Source organism: Marmota monax, unplaced genomic scaffold, assembly GCF_021218885.2.
Source record: "Marmota monax isolate L192 unplaced genomic scaffold, Marmota_monax_Labrador192_F-V1.1 WCK01_AAM20220418_F8-fsc00017, whole genome shotgun sequence".
Lineage (NCBI taxonomy): Eukaryota > Metazoa > Chordata > Mammalia > Rodentia > Sciuridae > Marmota > Marmota monax.
The window spans coordinates 21,655,001-21,672,237 of NW_026695241.1; the positions used below are offsets into that span (position 1 = coordinate 21,655,001).

Sequence of the window (17,237 nt, forward strand, 5' to 3'; positions counted from 1 at the left end):
AGGGACATTATAATAAAAGCACCCAACATACAGAATAAGGAGAGAATTTTAAAAGCCACGAGAGAAAGGAATCAGATTACATATAGGGGAAAATCAATTAGAATAATGGCAGATTTTTCATCACAGACCCTAAAAGCTAGAAGATCCTGGAACATATATCAAAGTCTGAAAGAAAATGGGTGCCAACCAAAAATCTTGTATCCAGCAAAATTAAGCTTTAGATTTGAAAATGAAATAAAAACCTTCCACAATAAACAAAAGTTAAAAGAATTTATAGCTAGAAAACCGGCACTACAAAACATTCTTGGCAAAATAATCCATGAAGAGGAAATGAAATACAACAATGAAAATCAGCAGAGGGAGGTAGTACACTAAAGGAAAACTAATCAAAGAGGAAAACCAAGTCAAGTTAAATAACAAAAATAAACAAATATGGCTGGAAATACAAACCATGTCTCAATAATAACCCTGAATGTTTATGGCTTAAACTTACCAATCAAAAGACATAGGCTAGCAGATTGGATTTAAAAAAAAAAAAAAAAACTACAACAATATGCTGCCTCCAAGAGACTCATCTGACAGGAAAAACATACACAGACTGAAGGTGAAGGGTTGGGAAAAATCATACCACTCACAAGGACTGCAGAAGCAAGCAGGGCTTTCCATCCTCATATCAAATAAAGTAGACTTCAAGCCAAGGTTAATCAAAAGGGATGAAGAAGGCCACTACATACTGCTCAAGGGAACCATGCACCAACAAGACATAACAATCATATATGCCCCAAACAATGGTGCAGCTATGTTCATCAAACAAACTCTTCTCAAGTTCAAGAGTCAAATTGACCACAACACAATAATCTTGGGTGACTGCAACAACCCCTCTCTCACCACTGGATAGATCTTCCAAACAAAAGTTGAATAAAGAAACTATAGAACTCAATAATACAATCAATAACTTAGACTTAACTGATATGTATAGAATATTTCAACCTGCATCAAGCAGATACACTTTCTTCTCAGCAGCACATGGATCCTTCTTTAAAATAGACTGTCGGAATCCAGCTCTGGCAGGGGGTCTCAGAAGATGAACAGATGGTGAGGAGTCGGCAAAAGGTGGCGGAGAAACAACACAGACACAAGAGTGAAGATGTTGAATCTTATCCTTTACTTGTGAAGTTAATCATATATACTTTTCATTTTGGCAGGCTCACAGTATTTTGTGGTTACAAAACAGGAATCATTATTCAAAGAAACAAAATTTTACGTAGCTACAATTAGATAAGAAGAATGTATCTTGGCTTATGCATAAGCAGGCATTTTTACTTTCAGTTCGCGTTTTGCTTTGAGCTGTTTCCACTTAGATAGCTTTTAATAATAGTTAGAAATGTCCCAGACTATTGCCCTATACCTTGACTATTCTTTCTTGACTTACTGACTAGAACTGGCGCCGCGGTTATGGCAAGTGGTTAACTTGAAAAAAGAGGCTACTAATTTTAATCAACCAAGAGTAAGAGCATCAAACCATTGTGCTCAGGAACAAGAACAAGTTGCCCAGTACCAAGCACTAATCTGTCTTCTTAATATTAATTTTTCAGCTCTAGATTTTAATTTAATTTCTCAAAAACTTCCTTGACTGTTTTCCTACAGGGGGTTTCTCATTAAACATTAACAGTTTACGTTCCACAGCTGAATCATTGCATTTAGAGCAAACAGATTTATTCTTTTTTTTTTTTTAAGAGAGAGAGAGAGAGAATTTTAATATTTATTTTTTAGTTATCGGCAGACACAACATCTTTGTTTGTATGTGGTGCTGAGGATCGAACCCGGGCCGCATGCATGCCAGGTGAGCGCGCTACCACTTGAACCACATCCCCAGCCCAGATTTATTCTTTATAAGTAGTTGCATTAATTGGGAAAGTCATGTTTTTTCCTTCATACTTAATGGTCATATGAGAAGTCGCAACTATACTTATTAACAGGAATACGAAAACAAACCAGCCCATTCCCAGAAACATGCTGCGCTCCTCCAGAGGATGGACGCCTTGCACCATCCACCTCAGTAGGGCCTTGCCTTTGCATGAGTCAGGGGAGGGGCACAGCAATACTCCATATACTATGCCACAAAGCAACTCTTAGCAAATACAAAAAAGTACAGATACTACTATGTATTTTATCAGATCATAATGGAATGGAATTGGAAACCAGCAACAAAATAAAAATAAAGATTACTCCATCACCTGGAGACTAAGCAATATGCTACTGAATGAACAATGGGTTGCAGAAGACATCAAGGAAGAGATTAAAAAAATTCTTAGAGGTAAATGAGAACATAGATACAACATATTGAAATCTCTGGGACAGTACTAAGAGGAAAGTTCATTGCATGGAGTTCATTCCTTAAAAGAAGAGAAAGTCAACAAATAAATAACCTTACATTACATCTCAAAGTCCTAGAAAAAGAAGAACAAATCAACAGCAAAAGCAGTAGAAGGCAAGAAATAATTAAAATTAGAGATGAAATTGATACAAAAGAAACAATTGAAAAAAATGACAAAACAAAAGGTTGGTTCTTTGAAAAAATAAATAAAATTGACAGACCCTTAGCCATACTAATGAAGAGAAGGAGACAACACAAATTACCAGCATACCTGATGAAAAAGGTAATATCACAACAGACACTACAGAAATACAGAAGATAATTAGAAATTATCTTGAAGTCTTATACTCCAATAAAATAGAAGACATTAAGGCATCACAGATTTCTTAAGTAATATGATTTGCCCAGATTGAATGAAGAAGATATACACAGTTCAAACCAATATCAAGTGAGGAAATAGAAGACACCATCAGAAGCTTACCAACCAAGAAAAGCCCAGGACTGGGGTGGATACACAGCCAAGTTCTACAAGACCTTTAAAGAAGAACCAGTACCAATACCCTTCAATTTATTTAAGGAAATAGAAAAAGAGGCAGTACTTCCAAACTCATTCTATGAGACCAATATCACCCTGATCCCAAAACCAGGCAAAGACACATCAAAGAAAGAAAACTTTAGACCAATATCTCTAATGAACATAGATGCAAAAATTCTCAATAAAATTCTGGCAAATTGAATACAAAAACATATGAAAAAGATTATGTACCATGATCAAGTGGGATTCATTCCAGGAATGCAAGGTTGGTTCAACATACGGAAATCAATAAATGTAATTCATCACATCGATAGACTTAAAGATAAGAATCATATGATCATCTCAATAAATGCAGAGAAAGCATTTGATAAAATACAGCACCCCTTTATGTTCAAAACACTAGAAAAACTGGGATAATAGAAACATCTCAACACCATAAAGGCTATCTATGCTAAGCCTCAGGCCAACATCATTCTAAATGGAGAAAAATTGAAGGCATTCCCTCTAAAAACTGGAACAATACAGGGATGCCTTCTTTCACCACTTCTATTCAACATAGTTCTTGAAACACTGGCCAAAGCAATTAGACAGGTGAAAGAAATTAAAGGGATATGAATAGGAAAAGAAGAACTTAAATTAGCACTATTTGCTGACGATATGATTCTGTACCTAGAAGACCCAAAAATCTCCACCAGAAAACTTCTAGGACTAGTAAATGAATTCAGTGAAGTGGCAGGATATAAAATCAATACCCATAAATCAAAGACATATACATCAATGACAAATGCTCTGAGAAGGAAATGAGGAAAACTACCCCATTCACAGTAACCTCGAAAAAAATAAGATACTTGGGAATCAACTTAATTAAAGAAGTGAAAGATCTGTACAATTAAAACTACAGAACCCTAAAGAGAGAAATCACAAAAGACCTTAGAAGATGGGAAGCTCTAACTTGCTGTTGGATAGGCAGAATTCATATTATAAAAATGACCATACTACCAAAAGCACTATACAGATTTAATGCAATTCCAATCAAAATCCCAATGACATTCCTCATAGAAATAGAAAAAGCAATCATGAAATTCATCTGAAAAAATAAGAGACCCAGAATAGCTAAAGCAATCCTTAGCAGGAAGAGTGAAGCAGGTGGCATCACTATACCAGACCTTAAACTATACTACAGAGCAATAGTAACAAAAACAGCATGGTATTGGCACCAAAACAGACTGGTAGTCCCATGGTACAGAATAGAGGACACAGAGACTAACCCACAAAATTACAATTGTCTTATATTAGACAATGGTGCCAAAAACATGCACTAGAAAGAAGATAGCATCTTCAACAAACGGTACTGGGAAATTGGAAATCCTTATGCAACACAATGAAATTAAACCCCTATCTATCTCTCACCATGCACAAAACTTATCTCAAAATGGATCAAGGAGCTAAGAATTAAACCAGAGACTCTGCGTCTAATAGAAGAAAAAGTAGGCCCTAATCTTCATCATGTGGGATTAGGCCCCAACTACCTTAATAAGACTCCTATAGCACAAGAATTAAAACCAAGAGTCAATAAATGGGATGGAATCAAACTAAAAAGTTTCTTCTCAGCAAAAGAAACAATCTATGAAGTGAGCAGAATTTTTATTTTTATTTTTTGCCTGGGAGCAAATTTTTACCCCTCAAACATCAGATAGAGCACTAATCTCTAGGGTATATAAAGAACTTAAAAAGCTAAGCACCAAAAAAACAAATAGCCTAATTAACAAATGGGCCAAGGACCTGAACAGACACTTCTCAGAAGAGGATATACAATCAATCAACAAATATATGAAAAAATGCTCATCATCTCTAGCAATTAGAGAAATGCAAATCAAAATTACCCTAAGATATCATCTCACTCCAGTCAGAATGGCAGCTCTGATGAAGACAAACAATAATAAGTGTTGTCAAGGATGTGGAGGAAAAGGTACACTCATACATTGCTGGTGGGACTACAAATTGGTGCAGCCAATATGGAAAGCAGTATGGAGATTCCTTGGAAATCTAGGAATGGAACCATCATTTGACCCAGCTATTCCCTCTCCTTGGATTATACCCAAAATACTTAAAAACAGCATACTGCAGGGACCCAGCCACACCAATGTTTATAACAGCACAATTCACAATAGCTAAACTGTGGGGCCAACCTAGATGCCCTTCATTGCATGAATGGATTAAAAAAAAAATGTGGCATATATAGACAGTGGAATTTTACTCAGCAATAAAAGAGAATAAAATCATGGCATTTGCAGGTAAATGGATGGCACTGGAGAAGAAAATGCTAAGAGAAGTTAGCGAATCCCCCCAAAAATAAATGCTGAATGTTTTCTGTGATATAAGGAGGCAGACTCATAGTGAGGGGGAGCATGGAAGGAATAGATGAATTCTAGATAGGGAAGAGAAGTGGGAAGGAAAGGGAGGGGCAGGGGATTAGCAAGGATGGTGGAAAGTAATGGACATCATTACATGTACATTATCCAAAGTACATGTATGAAGACACGAATTGGGTATCAACATATTTTATATATAAACAGATATGAAAAATTGTGATATATGTGTGTAATAAGAATTGTAATGCAAAAAAAATAAAGTATATGTATAAAGACATGAATTGGCATGAACATACTTTACATACAAAGATGAAAAATTGTGCTCTATATGTGTAATAAGAATTTTAATGCACTCTGCTGTTGTGTATTGAAAAAAATAAAATCAATTTTTTAAAAAAAGGAAAAAGTCTTATTTCCAGGTTTAATCCAATTTTAAACTTTCATTCTGCATCCACCAATGCATATTATCCATGATCTAAAGACTGCTTTATGAATTTTTGACACCTACTCAAATTTATATTTATTTAGAACTTTCTGACTTTGCCTTCCCCACAAGTCACCCTCCACCAAAAACCACTGAAAATCATGATCCATCATTCTTTAAAGAACCTCAAATGAGGAGTTTATTAAACTGGGTTTGTTCAAATTTTAACTTATAATCACTACAAGAGAATTAAAAGTTTGTGTTTTAGTAAGCATGCTATGTGACATAAAACCTTTATCTGTCTGAAAAATAGGGAATTTGCTTCTAACCTGTCTTTTAGGAGACATTGAGAAGGAGATGAGTAAAAGAAAAAGAGGGCTTTTGGGTTCCTCAGGTCTATAAACTTAACATATTTGAAGATCATTGTTAAGGTCCTCTTTCTCTTAATTTTCTTGAGTTGAAACAGATAAGACAGTTGTTGGTTCATCAGTGGCTCCTGGCAACACTGCCTCATCCCCATCCTCTCCCACTTCTCCCACTTTGGATGCCACTGCCTCGCTGGAGATGAACAATCCTCATGCCATCCCACGCCGGCACGCACCAATTGAACAGCTTGCTCGCCAGGGCTCTTTCCGAGGATTTCCTGCTCTAAGCCAGAAGATGTCACCCTTTAAACGCCAACTATCCCTTCGCATCAATGAGTTGCCTTCCACTATGCAGAGGAAGACTGATTTCCCCATAAAAAATGCAGGTAAGTACCATACATCTAACTCACTGGGCACTGTAGCACTGAAGTATTATCATCACTTCTAGTGGCAACACAAATCCCATTAAACTCACCATTCCTCTCTCTCTGAATCTGGTTGATGGTTGTATCTTGTGTTGTTTCCATGGGAGAAAACTCAGATCCTTGGAGGGATCATTAATTTCTCTTCAACAAAGATGACAGTGCCATGGTTTCTGCTCACAAGGCCAGAAATTGTCCTGATGTAAATGCACTACCTCTCAGTCGACCTGTTTCCAGACATCAAGGGTTTCAAATTTCTATTCTTATTCTGCTACTTGGGACACAGGAAAGAATTAATGAAAGAGGCTTTAGAAACATGTACAGTTAAATAGCACAACCAGCAGATATACCAGAAGAAATGGTATATTCTTTGTCCTTGTGACTGGTTGGCTCCATAGGAAGGAAACTCTAAACAAGCCTCTTGTATGAATCTAAGATCTTTTGTTCCTCAGAGACAGTAGGCTTGCTCACATTTGTCCATTACCTTTCAAAACTGCCACACAGGCCTTTGTGTGGGCTTTGTTCAGTGGAGCCAGCTCCTAAGCTCTAGGCTCACCATATGATCCAGAATTAAAGTATTAGATCTGGTCAGTTCTTTTATTGGGCTCTATTTTACATCCCTCTGTGGTCTAGCAAACTGTTGCTATATGTAAAGCAGTCTGTATCAATATGCATTCTCACTGATAAAACAAGTACAGAGTTAAATAAATTAACAGATAAAACTAGGCCTAAAGAACAGCTGGAGACTGGATAATCACCAACAGTCTTTTAAACTTTTTAAATGCCTTTAAAAACTGAAACTCCAGATGTTTTAAGTATCTCATTTCAGTATACAGGTGAGGAACAAAAACTATTATTCTCTTCTCACAGATGAGCAAAAATTTAGCACTTATAAATAATTAGCTTCCTCAGTGATATAAAAGTATTGTAGAGTCAATATTAAGAACAAGTTTCTAGAGTCTTCCACTTCAGTTCACTTTTTCTTGTTATCACATTCATATATTTGGTATTAGTAGTTTTGAAGAAAAGTGAAAGTGATGACATTGTAGTTTATTACAGAGAAATGCACTGAGCAACCACTGGTGCTCTAGACTCTACCCCATATTTCTGATAAAATTACTTAGTAGCTTCAAAACTTGACTCAAGTTTTGAAGCTTGGGCACTGGTTGGAAGGCAAACAGGTTACAGGCATCTCTCAGAAAGATCCATCTAGCAGAACTCTTGACACAAAAGGAGAATACCAAATTCCTGACAATGTTATGAGAGGAAATAAAGAAGTTTGAGGATTTACAAGGAAAGAAGATGTACCGTAGTACCTGAACTGTTGACATTTTACACCTTCCCATCTGAAAAGCCACTGAAATGATGGTCACCAAATTTTTTTGGTGCTTTTGTAGCCCTTCACTCAGTTAATTGAGCCTTTTCCTTCCATAATAAGAGATAAAATATAAAATGTTAGCTTGTATCATACTTTCATATTTCAGGAGTATCCCATTTTTCTGTCTGGAACCATTTTCTGTTTGCTTTGCAGTGCCAGAGGTAGAAGGGGAGGCAGAGAGCATCAGCTCCCTGTGCTCACAGATCACCAATGCCTTCAGCACACCCTCTGAGGACCCCTTCTCTTCTGCCCCAATGACCAAACCAGTGACAGTGGTGGCACCACAGTCTCCTGCCTTCCAAGGTTGGTGCCATCTGACCTGCTGAATTGCTCTTTTAAAAACTAGTCATTTTGGTAGCTGCTCACTAACTATAAGTTGCATCCTGAGCTTTCCCGGAGATAGTCAGACCCATTGTCAATTCCCCTAATTGACAGTTTGTGCTTTGTTCCCCTTCCTATTTCCTAAGATGTCTGTGTTCCTCATTGTGCATGTATGTACCCACCTTTCACCCACTTCTGTTAGGAGCTTCTGTAACTGGTTTATTTGCTACTTTACTGTTAAGGGTCAGAGTATTCCAGTTTTCAAGAAGCAGTAGTCATGGGGACTGGTTTTAGCATTATCCTTTTTTAATGCAGTGGTCTCAACCAGGAGCAGTTTTGCCTCCTTGGAGAAAATTTGGCATTCATTATGTGGGGACATTTTTGGGTTTCACAAGTTAGGGAGAAGGGGTAATTTTATTGACATCTGGGTAGAGGCAAGGGATACTGCCAAATACGCTCAATGCACAGAACAGCATCTGTAACAAAGAATTATCCGTCCCAAGATGTCAATAGTGCCAAGGTCAAGAAGACCTGGACTCACCTAGTCTCTACCCTGTCACAGAGGCTTATAAAGAAAAAGGTACTTATTTTGGCTTTCTGACTATGTCATATTCTTTAACACGTGCTTAAATTTTGCCTTTGTGACATCGAAGAGACTATAAGATTTTTTTCAGAGATACTGAATTAATAGTCGAAATTGACTCAGCGGTCAACAAAGAATGTATGTAACTTAAATTAAAGACCTCTAATTTGAGCTTCTATAATCCCACATCTCATTTCTTTTGAAAGAAAGCTTAGAGAGTTTGCCCTGGAGATAATAGTACCCTGTGGGAAGAAGCTACTATTCACTTTGAGAGTCAGAGTCAGTGTCTTTCTTTCTCTCTCTCTCTCTAAAAAATAAACCTTTATAGTCGTGTACTTTTCATGTCTCCAATTAGCTTTTCATCTCATCTAACAAACATAATACTAATGATTATTAATAGATACAATGTATTTGTATTGAGCACTTAACACAGTTCACATTGTGATAAGTACTCATGCATTATCTCATTTAATTCCCTCAACAGCCCTTTGAGATGGACATCACAGATAAGAAAAATGAGGCTCAGGAGGTTAATTGCACAAATCATACAACCAGAATTTAAATTCAGATCTTCTGAATATAGTACCCATTATGTTCTACTGATCTTGCATGTTTACAAGGCACTGGGTGTACAGAATCTAATGGGACATAGTCCTTTCCCTGCTCCCAGACTATAGGTGAGATATTTTTTTTTTTTTTTTAGACATGCTCTGGGTAAATAATATCAACACCACAAGCATGGTTGCCCAGTTCTAAAGAGGGAGTGTTTATGTTGAAGGCAGGGGAAGATGCTTGCCTATCTGCTTCATATTAAATATGATAGAGCAAGTTGAGATAAGGAGTAGAAACTGATATGTAATTATCTGGAGTAAAAGAAAGAAGGATTAAGAGATTTTAATAAAAGGATATGATTAAGAGATTTTAATAAAAGGATATGAGGAAAGAATAATAGGCACTTTGAGATATTGTGAACATTAGGAGGAAATCTTCAAAAAGGAGAGAGATGTATAAAATTAATTCTGTAGCAAATTACAAATTTCGTAAGCAAATAAAAAGGGGACAAGTTTGATTTCTCATCTGTTACATGGAAATAAAATAGTAGTGCCCCTTATTCCTGGTTCCACTTTTTTAAATTTTTTTTTAGTTGTAGATGGACACAATACCTTTACTTTATTATTTCATTAATTTATGTGGTGCTGAGGATCGAACCCAGTGCCCCACGCATGCAAAGCAAGAACGCTACCACTGAGCCACAACCCCAGCCCCTGGTTCCACTTTTCAAGGGTTCAGTTACCCTTGGTCAACTATTATCTCAAAATATTAAATAGAAAAATTCCAGAAATAAACAATGTTTTTGGGTGGGGGTGGGTACACAGATTGAACCCAAGGGTGCTTAACCACTGAGCCACATCCCCAGCCCTTTTTTATTTTTTGAGACAGGGTGTTGCTAAGTTGCTGAGACTGACTTTGAATTTACAGTCCTCCTGCCTCAGCCTCCAGAGCTGCTGGCATTACAGGCATGAGCCATTGTACCCAGCTCAAATAATTTTTATTATATTCTATTGTTATTAATTTCTCACTATGCCTAAACTTTATGATAGGTATGTATGTCTAGGAGAAAACAGTATATGTAGGATTTGGTATTATCTGGCGTTTTAGGCATCTGTGGAATGTCAGGGAACTTATTCCCAGCAGTACTGTACCACCCTTACCGGGGTTTTGAAAGAATCAAATAAGATGATGTACATAAAATACTTAGTCTGGTGCGCAATACATAATAAGAAATCACTATATTGTACCCATTATTATAGTTGTTATTGGCATAATTTGACCTTTGGGAAAAATGTAAAAAAAAAAAAAAAAAAAAAAAGGGGAAGTGCTTTTACCTACTTTATTAAGCCAAAGGCTAAAGTTCTATCTGGAATAATTAGGGGGTTTTTGCTGCTCACAAGAGCAGCTCTATTCAACTTAATATGTGGGGATAGGTACTAGAGATTGAACCTATAGCACTCTACCACTGATCTCTATCCCCAACCATTTTTATTTTGAGACAAAGTTTTGCTGAATTGTCGAGGCTAGTCTCCATTTTTTGATCCTCCTGCCTTAGCCTCCAGAGTCACTGGGATATTGACATTCACCACTGCACCCAGCTCGTCAGAATTGTTTTTATAGGCTTAATTTCTCCCCTCCTCATGCATGTTTTCCCAAAACAACCGTTGACTTTATCAGTACAACCATTTTAATTACAACCTCTAATCCTTCTTTGCCAAAAGGTATGTGTATCCACTGCAAGATGGCATGGTTATTCCAACATCAAGTATTCCATCTTATCTGTCCCACCAATATTGTTCCCTTGCCTGACTGACCCAGCTCCATGGGATCCCTCGTACACCCTGCATGAATTAACTCCATTGATGTTGTCTGCTCCCATTATAGCTAATGGCACTGACTCAGCCTTCCATGTGCTTGCTGCTAAGCCAGTCCATACTGCTCTAGCACCCGTAGCAATGCCTGTGCGTGAAACCAACCCTTGGGCCCATGCCCCTGATGCTGCTAACAAGGAAATTGCAGCCATTCATCCGGGTAAGGTGGCCACAGATGGTGGTGAGGATTCTGGGATCAGATAAGTGACCCTGGTTCTGATGTCAGCCAGTTACCTAATGGGATCTAAGGAAAAAAATCCTTTTAGGAAAAGTGTGTTCCCTTGTGGAAATAAATCATTATTAAGAAAGAATAGTGATGGTGAGAAACAAGAGAGATTACAGCAATAGAGAGCAGAACAACCCGTATGGCTTTTATAGATTCCTGAGCCTAGTCCCCAGAGAATCTATCATAGGACTTGGCAATATGCAGACATGCCTATAAGAAGAGGGGATCCTGCCTCCTGCAGTGGTAGACCTACAAAAAGTACTACGTTAAGCATCATTTTCCTTTTCTTTTTTGTGTTTTCCTGTAATGAATAGTCATTAACTATAACTGAGGTTTTAGGCATAAAACCAAACTATAAACTATAAAAAAAAAAAAAAAAACTTAAATAGAATCTTTCACCAGAAAAACAACATATGGCTGGAAACCAGGCAGGGGCCAACTAATTATGGCCAAGTCACTGGTTATTTTCTTTTTGCCCTATTAGAGCAAAGAAGGATCCCTCAAGCCCTGTAGAACATGCTCCTGCTAGTTTCTGTACCTTGGATGAACCATGAAAGCAAAGTGGGGTTCCCAACCCCAGCCAGCTACCTTGGCTCAGTGCATTTGAGCTATATCTAAACAGCTTCTCAACATGGCTAACAGCAAATGGTCTGACAGGTTCTCTTTGTCCTACCACAAAATCTCTTCAGCTGGTAATACTTTCCTCCCATCTGCCAGAACCACAGAGTGTCCCACTTGGGGGACTTGTGCCACATGTTAGGGTCCTTCAAATAACCAAGGTTATAATGTGAGGAAAGAGGCCAGTAACTCTTCTTTTGTCTGCATCTTGCTCATTCCAGGGACTGAGTGGGGTCAATCTTCTGGTGCTGCATCTCCAGGTCTCTTCCATGGTGGTCACAGACGCACTCCCTCTGAGGCTGACCGCTGGTTAGAAGAAGTGTCGAAGAGTGTCCGAGCCCAGCAGCCCCAGGTCTCAGCTGCCCCTTTGCAGCCAGTTCTCCAGCCTCCTCCACCCACTGCCATTTCCCAGCCAGCACCGCCTTTCCAAGGGAATGCATTCCTCACCTCTCAGCCTGTGCCAGTGGGTGTGGTCCCACCCCTGCAGCCAGCCTTTGTCCCTGCCCAGTCCTATCCTGTGGCCAACGGGATGTCCTATCCAGCCCCTAATGTGCCTGTGGTGGGCATCACTCCCTCCCAGATGGTAGCCAATGTGTTTGGCACTGCAGGCCATCCTCAGGCCACTCATCCCCATCCATCTCCCAGCCTGGTCAAGCAACAGACATTCCCTCAGTATGAGACAAGCAGTGCTACCACCAGTCCCTTCTTTAAGCCTCCTGCTCAGCACCTCAACGGTTCTGCAGCTTTCAATGGTGTAGACGATGGCAGGTTGGCCTCAGGAGACAAGCACACAGAGGTTCCTGCAGGCACCTGCCCAGTGGATCCTTTTGAAGCCCAGTGGGCTGCATTAGAAAGCAAATCCAAGCAGCGTACTAATCCCTCCCCTACCAACCCATTTTCCAGTGACTTACAGAAGACATTTGAAATTGAACTTTAAGCAATCTCTCTGGCTTATGTGTCTTGTCTGTACCTAGGTAAAAGCAGGGGGTGGAGGTCAAAGGAGCAAAGAGACTTCGTATTCCTGATCAGTATACGTTTCACTAATCCCAAAGGTCCCAAGGAACAAGTCCAGGCAGTGAGGGGTGATTTTGAAAGAAGTGAAGAAAGCCATTCCTAGCAAAGATTGTCTTGCAGCTAAGCTAAAGAAGTCAAGAAAATGTGGCGCTCTCTAAACCCTCTTCCCTTGCCCCCTTACAATCTCTGACAATAGAAAGGCAGAAGTACCTGAACAGGAATCTGTATTCAAAGCACATTTACTGGAATAAAAGCAAAACAATCTCCCTTTACTTTTCAGGCCATTCCCCTGCCTCCTCCCAGTCAGTACTGACCTGTCTTAAAGATCAAGAAGAGTGGTCTGTGCTCAGGCTGGGAAGAGAGGCAGAGGGTGCTGCCAGAATTCCTGGGAGGGCACATCAGCAACTGCCCAGCAGAGCTCTATTTTGGGGGTAATGTTGAGCTTCCATTTTGAGTAACAGAATAAATATTATAAATATATATCAAAAAAGCCAAAATCTTTATTTTTATGCCTTTAGAATATTTTAAATAGTTCTCAATATTAAAAAATTGTATGAGTTGTAAGTAATCTTGCCAAAAGTAAAAAGGGTTAGTTGTAAGAAATTGTACATAAGATTGATTTATCATTGATGCCTATTGAAGTAAAAAGAGGAAGGGTTGGAAGTTGCAGACAGGATCCCTAGCTTGTTCGCTATCGTTCATTGTAAGTAGCACATCGCATCAACAATCATGCTTATGACCAGTACATTCACTAGATTGTAGTTTAAAGAAAATGAAAGCAGTATTGTCCTGGTTTTAAACCTCTGTTGAAATTCTAATGTCATTATTTTAATGGAATCAATCTAAATATGTTTTAGAAAATATGTATTTTATATATTGTTGAAATTTCCTTATGTTAATTCTTTACTGTTTTAACACTAAGGTGACAATGACATAATCATCCACAGAAGGGAACACAGGTTTCTGTGTTGGTTTGTAATGTGGGTCTTGGTGGGTTTTGTCCTTTAAATTTTGTTCCCATGAGTTTTGTGGGGATGGGGATTCTGGTTTTATTAGCTTTGTGTATGTGCTCCCCCCTCCCCACCTCCTTTATGGTGAGCAGATCATCCCATTGCCAGTTGCAGCCACTTGACCTCCGGTAACAACATGAGATCCCATCTCATTTTTACTTTTGAACGTTGGCCTTACAATCAAATGTAAGTTATATATATATATATATATATATATATTTGTACTGATGAGAATTTATAATCTGCTTTAACAAAATAAATGTTCGTGGTAGAAGCTTTTGTCCATGAAGGACTTTTTTTATTTTCCATTTGTTTGCAAATGAGTTTGCTTTTCGTTTTCTTCGGTGTTATTGTCTCTCCACTTTGCTGTTTCTGCAGATTCCTAGTTTAGTAGCCACAGATCTTTTATTGTGACTAATATATCCTAAAAATTCACATTTTCGTTCATACTTAAGAGATGCTAACAGGATCAAACAAAGGCTAAAGTCAGATTCTTGCTGCTCGGCATGTGGTCTGGCACAATAGGCTTCACCCAGGAGCTGGCTGGAAAGCAGAATCTCAGCCACACCCCAGGGCTGGAGTAGTGCCTCCTGACTTTGGCTACATGGTAGAATTACCTGGGTAGCTTTTAAAGTCCTAATGCCTAGAGTTGGGGTGTAGCTCAGTAGTAAAGCACATGCTTAGCATGTGAGAGCCCCCACCCCCAGTGTGCACACACAAATTTGAATGCCCAGCCTATACACAAGACCAAATAAATTAATTTCAGAGTGTGTGTGTGTGTGTGTGTGTGTGTGTGGCCGGGGGGGGGGGGGGCTGGGAATCAGAGAACTCCAGGTTCAGTGACCCTGGAAGATGGTTGAGAACCATTGTTCTTGAGTGAGTTTGGCCCTGTCCTCTAAGCCACTATTCTGGGACTAGTTCTAACATGGGCTAGCTCAAAAGAGCTAACTGTTTTTAGATGTAACTTCTAAAGTGTGTGCCAATAGGATAAATTCTGGTTTCATTAAACTAGGAAATCCATGAAAGCAACATTTATTTTCCTATTTCTATAGCAAAACCAGCCATGATAAATGAAAGGGGATGCATCTCAGTACTTTTTTTTTTTTTAATGGAAAGAGAAAACCTCTGCCCTCGGCCCATGTTTCTTTTGTTGGATGAGAGGTAGACCAGGAAGCATCACCCATGATACATTTTTCTATACCAGACAGTGTGTTGATAATAAAAGTTACCTTTCAGGGGTTTGATCCCTATGATGCTCATCTTTCCTCTGTCAAAGAATGACCTTTATTACTAGGCAGTCCTCTGGAGGATTCATAGAAGAAAGTTGAATAAGACTTGGAAGCTCCTTGAATTCAGGCCTCTTGTTTCAGCATTGAGGAATTAGAAATTCTGAGAGGTAAAGAATGACTTCCTCCAACTCAAACCACTTCCCTGTTATTACATTGCCTTCACCCACCACCTACTAGTTCCCCATCCTGCTGATGCTATTTTTTTTTTAATTTTTAGTTGTAGATGGACACAATACCTTTATTTTATTTATTTTTATGTGGTGCCAGGGATCAAACTCAGTGCCTTATTCATGCTAGGCAAGCGCTCTACCACTGAGCCACAACCCCAGCCTGCTAATGCCGTTTTTAACAACCGTCTGATCTTTCTCTGGAAGCAAACATTCTGCTTTACATAATACTTAAGGAAGAGGGGCTCCTTACTGTCACTGCACAGAGCAGGCTGGTCAACTTTACAAAGGATTCAGATGAACCTCTACAGCCAGTTTTTTTTTTTTTTTTAAGAGAGGGAGAGAGAGAGAGAGAGAATTTTAATATTTATTTTTTAGTTATCGGCGGACACAACATCTTTGTTTTGTATGTGGTGCTGAGGATCGAACCCAGGCCGCACGCATGCCAGGCGAGCATGCTACCGCTTGAGCCACATCCCCAGCCCACCTCTACAGCCAGTTTTGCATGTTGACCTCAAGAAGGCTTTGGGGTCCAGCTTCCCAACAAAGTAAGCAGTTTTTCCAGTTCTTTCATGCTCAGATGACAGTATTAACTATGCCTCTTTCATTCCTAATCCCTATACTAAGGCCTTATATTCCACTTTTGCTAAGAGGTTTCACCAGCATTATGCTCTTGACCTTGTGGGATATGAAGCTGACTGCTACACTCCTTCGAAAGGTGAGAGAGACTAGAGCAATGGACCACTGTTTGACCTCACAGGAGACTCGGTTCTAGCACAGAATACTTCCCTGAAAGCAGGAATAGGCATGCCACTTACAAGGCAGGTGTTAATTTTGAAATCATTACACACCTCTCCACTTAGCTTTAAATGAAGTGAAAGCCCTGACAGTTTGCTTTAAGTGATGACATGACCCTCAGTGTTTCATATTTTACAGCATTTCAGATTTTTGGATCAGGGATGCCTAAGTGGTTAAGTCTGCAAATTTTCCAAAATCTGAAACACTTCTGGTCCCAATATTTCAGACAAGAAATTCTCAACCTGTAACAGAACTTACAAAAGGAAGTTGTAAAGGAAAGGTTGTCCCTTCTTCAAACAGATTCCTCTTCTTGACAACTCGGCAGCAGCCATCGTAATGAGAGACACAGGCACTGCTGAGGTCTGCAGAGGAAGACCGGTCCTGGAGGCTGCTGAAGCACAACACTGAATGGTGACTGAAAGGACCAGTTTCTCTGGAATATGATGCCAGCCAGAGAGAGGAAGTTGATTCCATCTTCCTTCTCCCCAGAGGATTGTTCAGAGCCAGAGGTAGCCTTCACCCCTGCTGCCAAGTGGGCTGAGTGTGTGGCTGGGAGCGGGAACAGCTGGCACAGCAGAAACTGGAGTAATACTCATTGCCACAGAGCTGGGCCTGCAGGATCAAGTCACAGTTGGCCAGCTCTGGCTGGTCGATGCATTCCCTGCTGGGGTCCCTGGGTTGTGCGGCCAGTGCTACAGAATAACAGGGGAGAGAGGGCTTAGGCAGCACTGTGGACTCTCACCACAAGGAGCAATTAAGAGTTTCCACCATCTGTTGGCCCCACTTCAGCATCCAGTGCTCATCCTCTTATTCTTATTTGTGGCCTCAGCCCCATGCATAGCTCTTCCCAGACTCCCAGGTATTTATTGACTGGATGGTTAAACATCTCTTCAAGTTAACTCTTACCCTGGAGAG

General features: G+C 39.4%; 2 protein-coding genes across 28 annotated transcripts in view; one reads left to right on the top strand and one right to left on the bottom strand.

The window, feature by feature from the left end:
- The window catches only part of Numb (NUMB endocytic adaptor protein), a 172,363-nt gene extending 158,021 nt beyond the window's left edge, over positions 1-14,342 (top strand). For 9 of the 13 annotated variants that reach the window (XM_046440947.2, XM_058577691.1, XM_058577696.1 and 6 more), the window contains 4 exons: positions 6,166-6,459; positions 8,027-8,176; positions 11,214-11,360; positions 12,266-14,342. In XM_046440947.2, coding sequence (XP_046296903.1) covers positions 6,166-6,459; positions 8,027-8,176; positions 11,214-11,360; positions 12,266-12,981 — 1,307 coding nt within the window. In that variant the 3' untranslated portion in view covers positions 12,982-14,342. The remainder of the gene's footprint in view (positions 1-6,165; positions 6,460-8,026; positions 8,177-11,213; positions 11,361-12,265) is intronic. The other 4 variants (XM_058577695.1, XM_058577697.1, XM_058577698.1 and 1 more) reach the window with 2 other exon arrangements.
- Positions 14,343-15,877: 1,535 nt separating this feature from the next.
- Positions 15,878-17,237, bottom strand: part of Papln (papilin, proteoglycan like sulfated glycoprotein) — a 34,160-nt gene continuing 32,800 nt past the window's right edge. For all 15 annotated transcript variants that reach the window (XM_046440944.2, XM_046440936.2, XM_046440932.2 and 12 more), the window contains one exon: positions 15,878-17,014. In XM_046440944.2, coding sequence (XP_046296900.1) covers positions 16,839-17,014 — 176 coding nt within the window. In that variant the 3' untranslated portion in view covers positions 15,878-16,838. The remainder of the gene's footprint in view (positions 17,015-17,237) is intronic.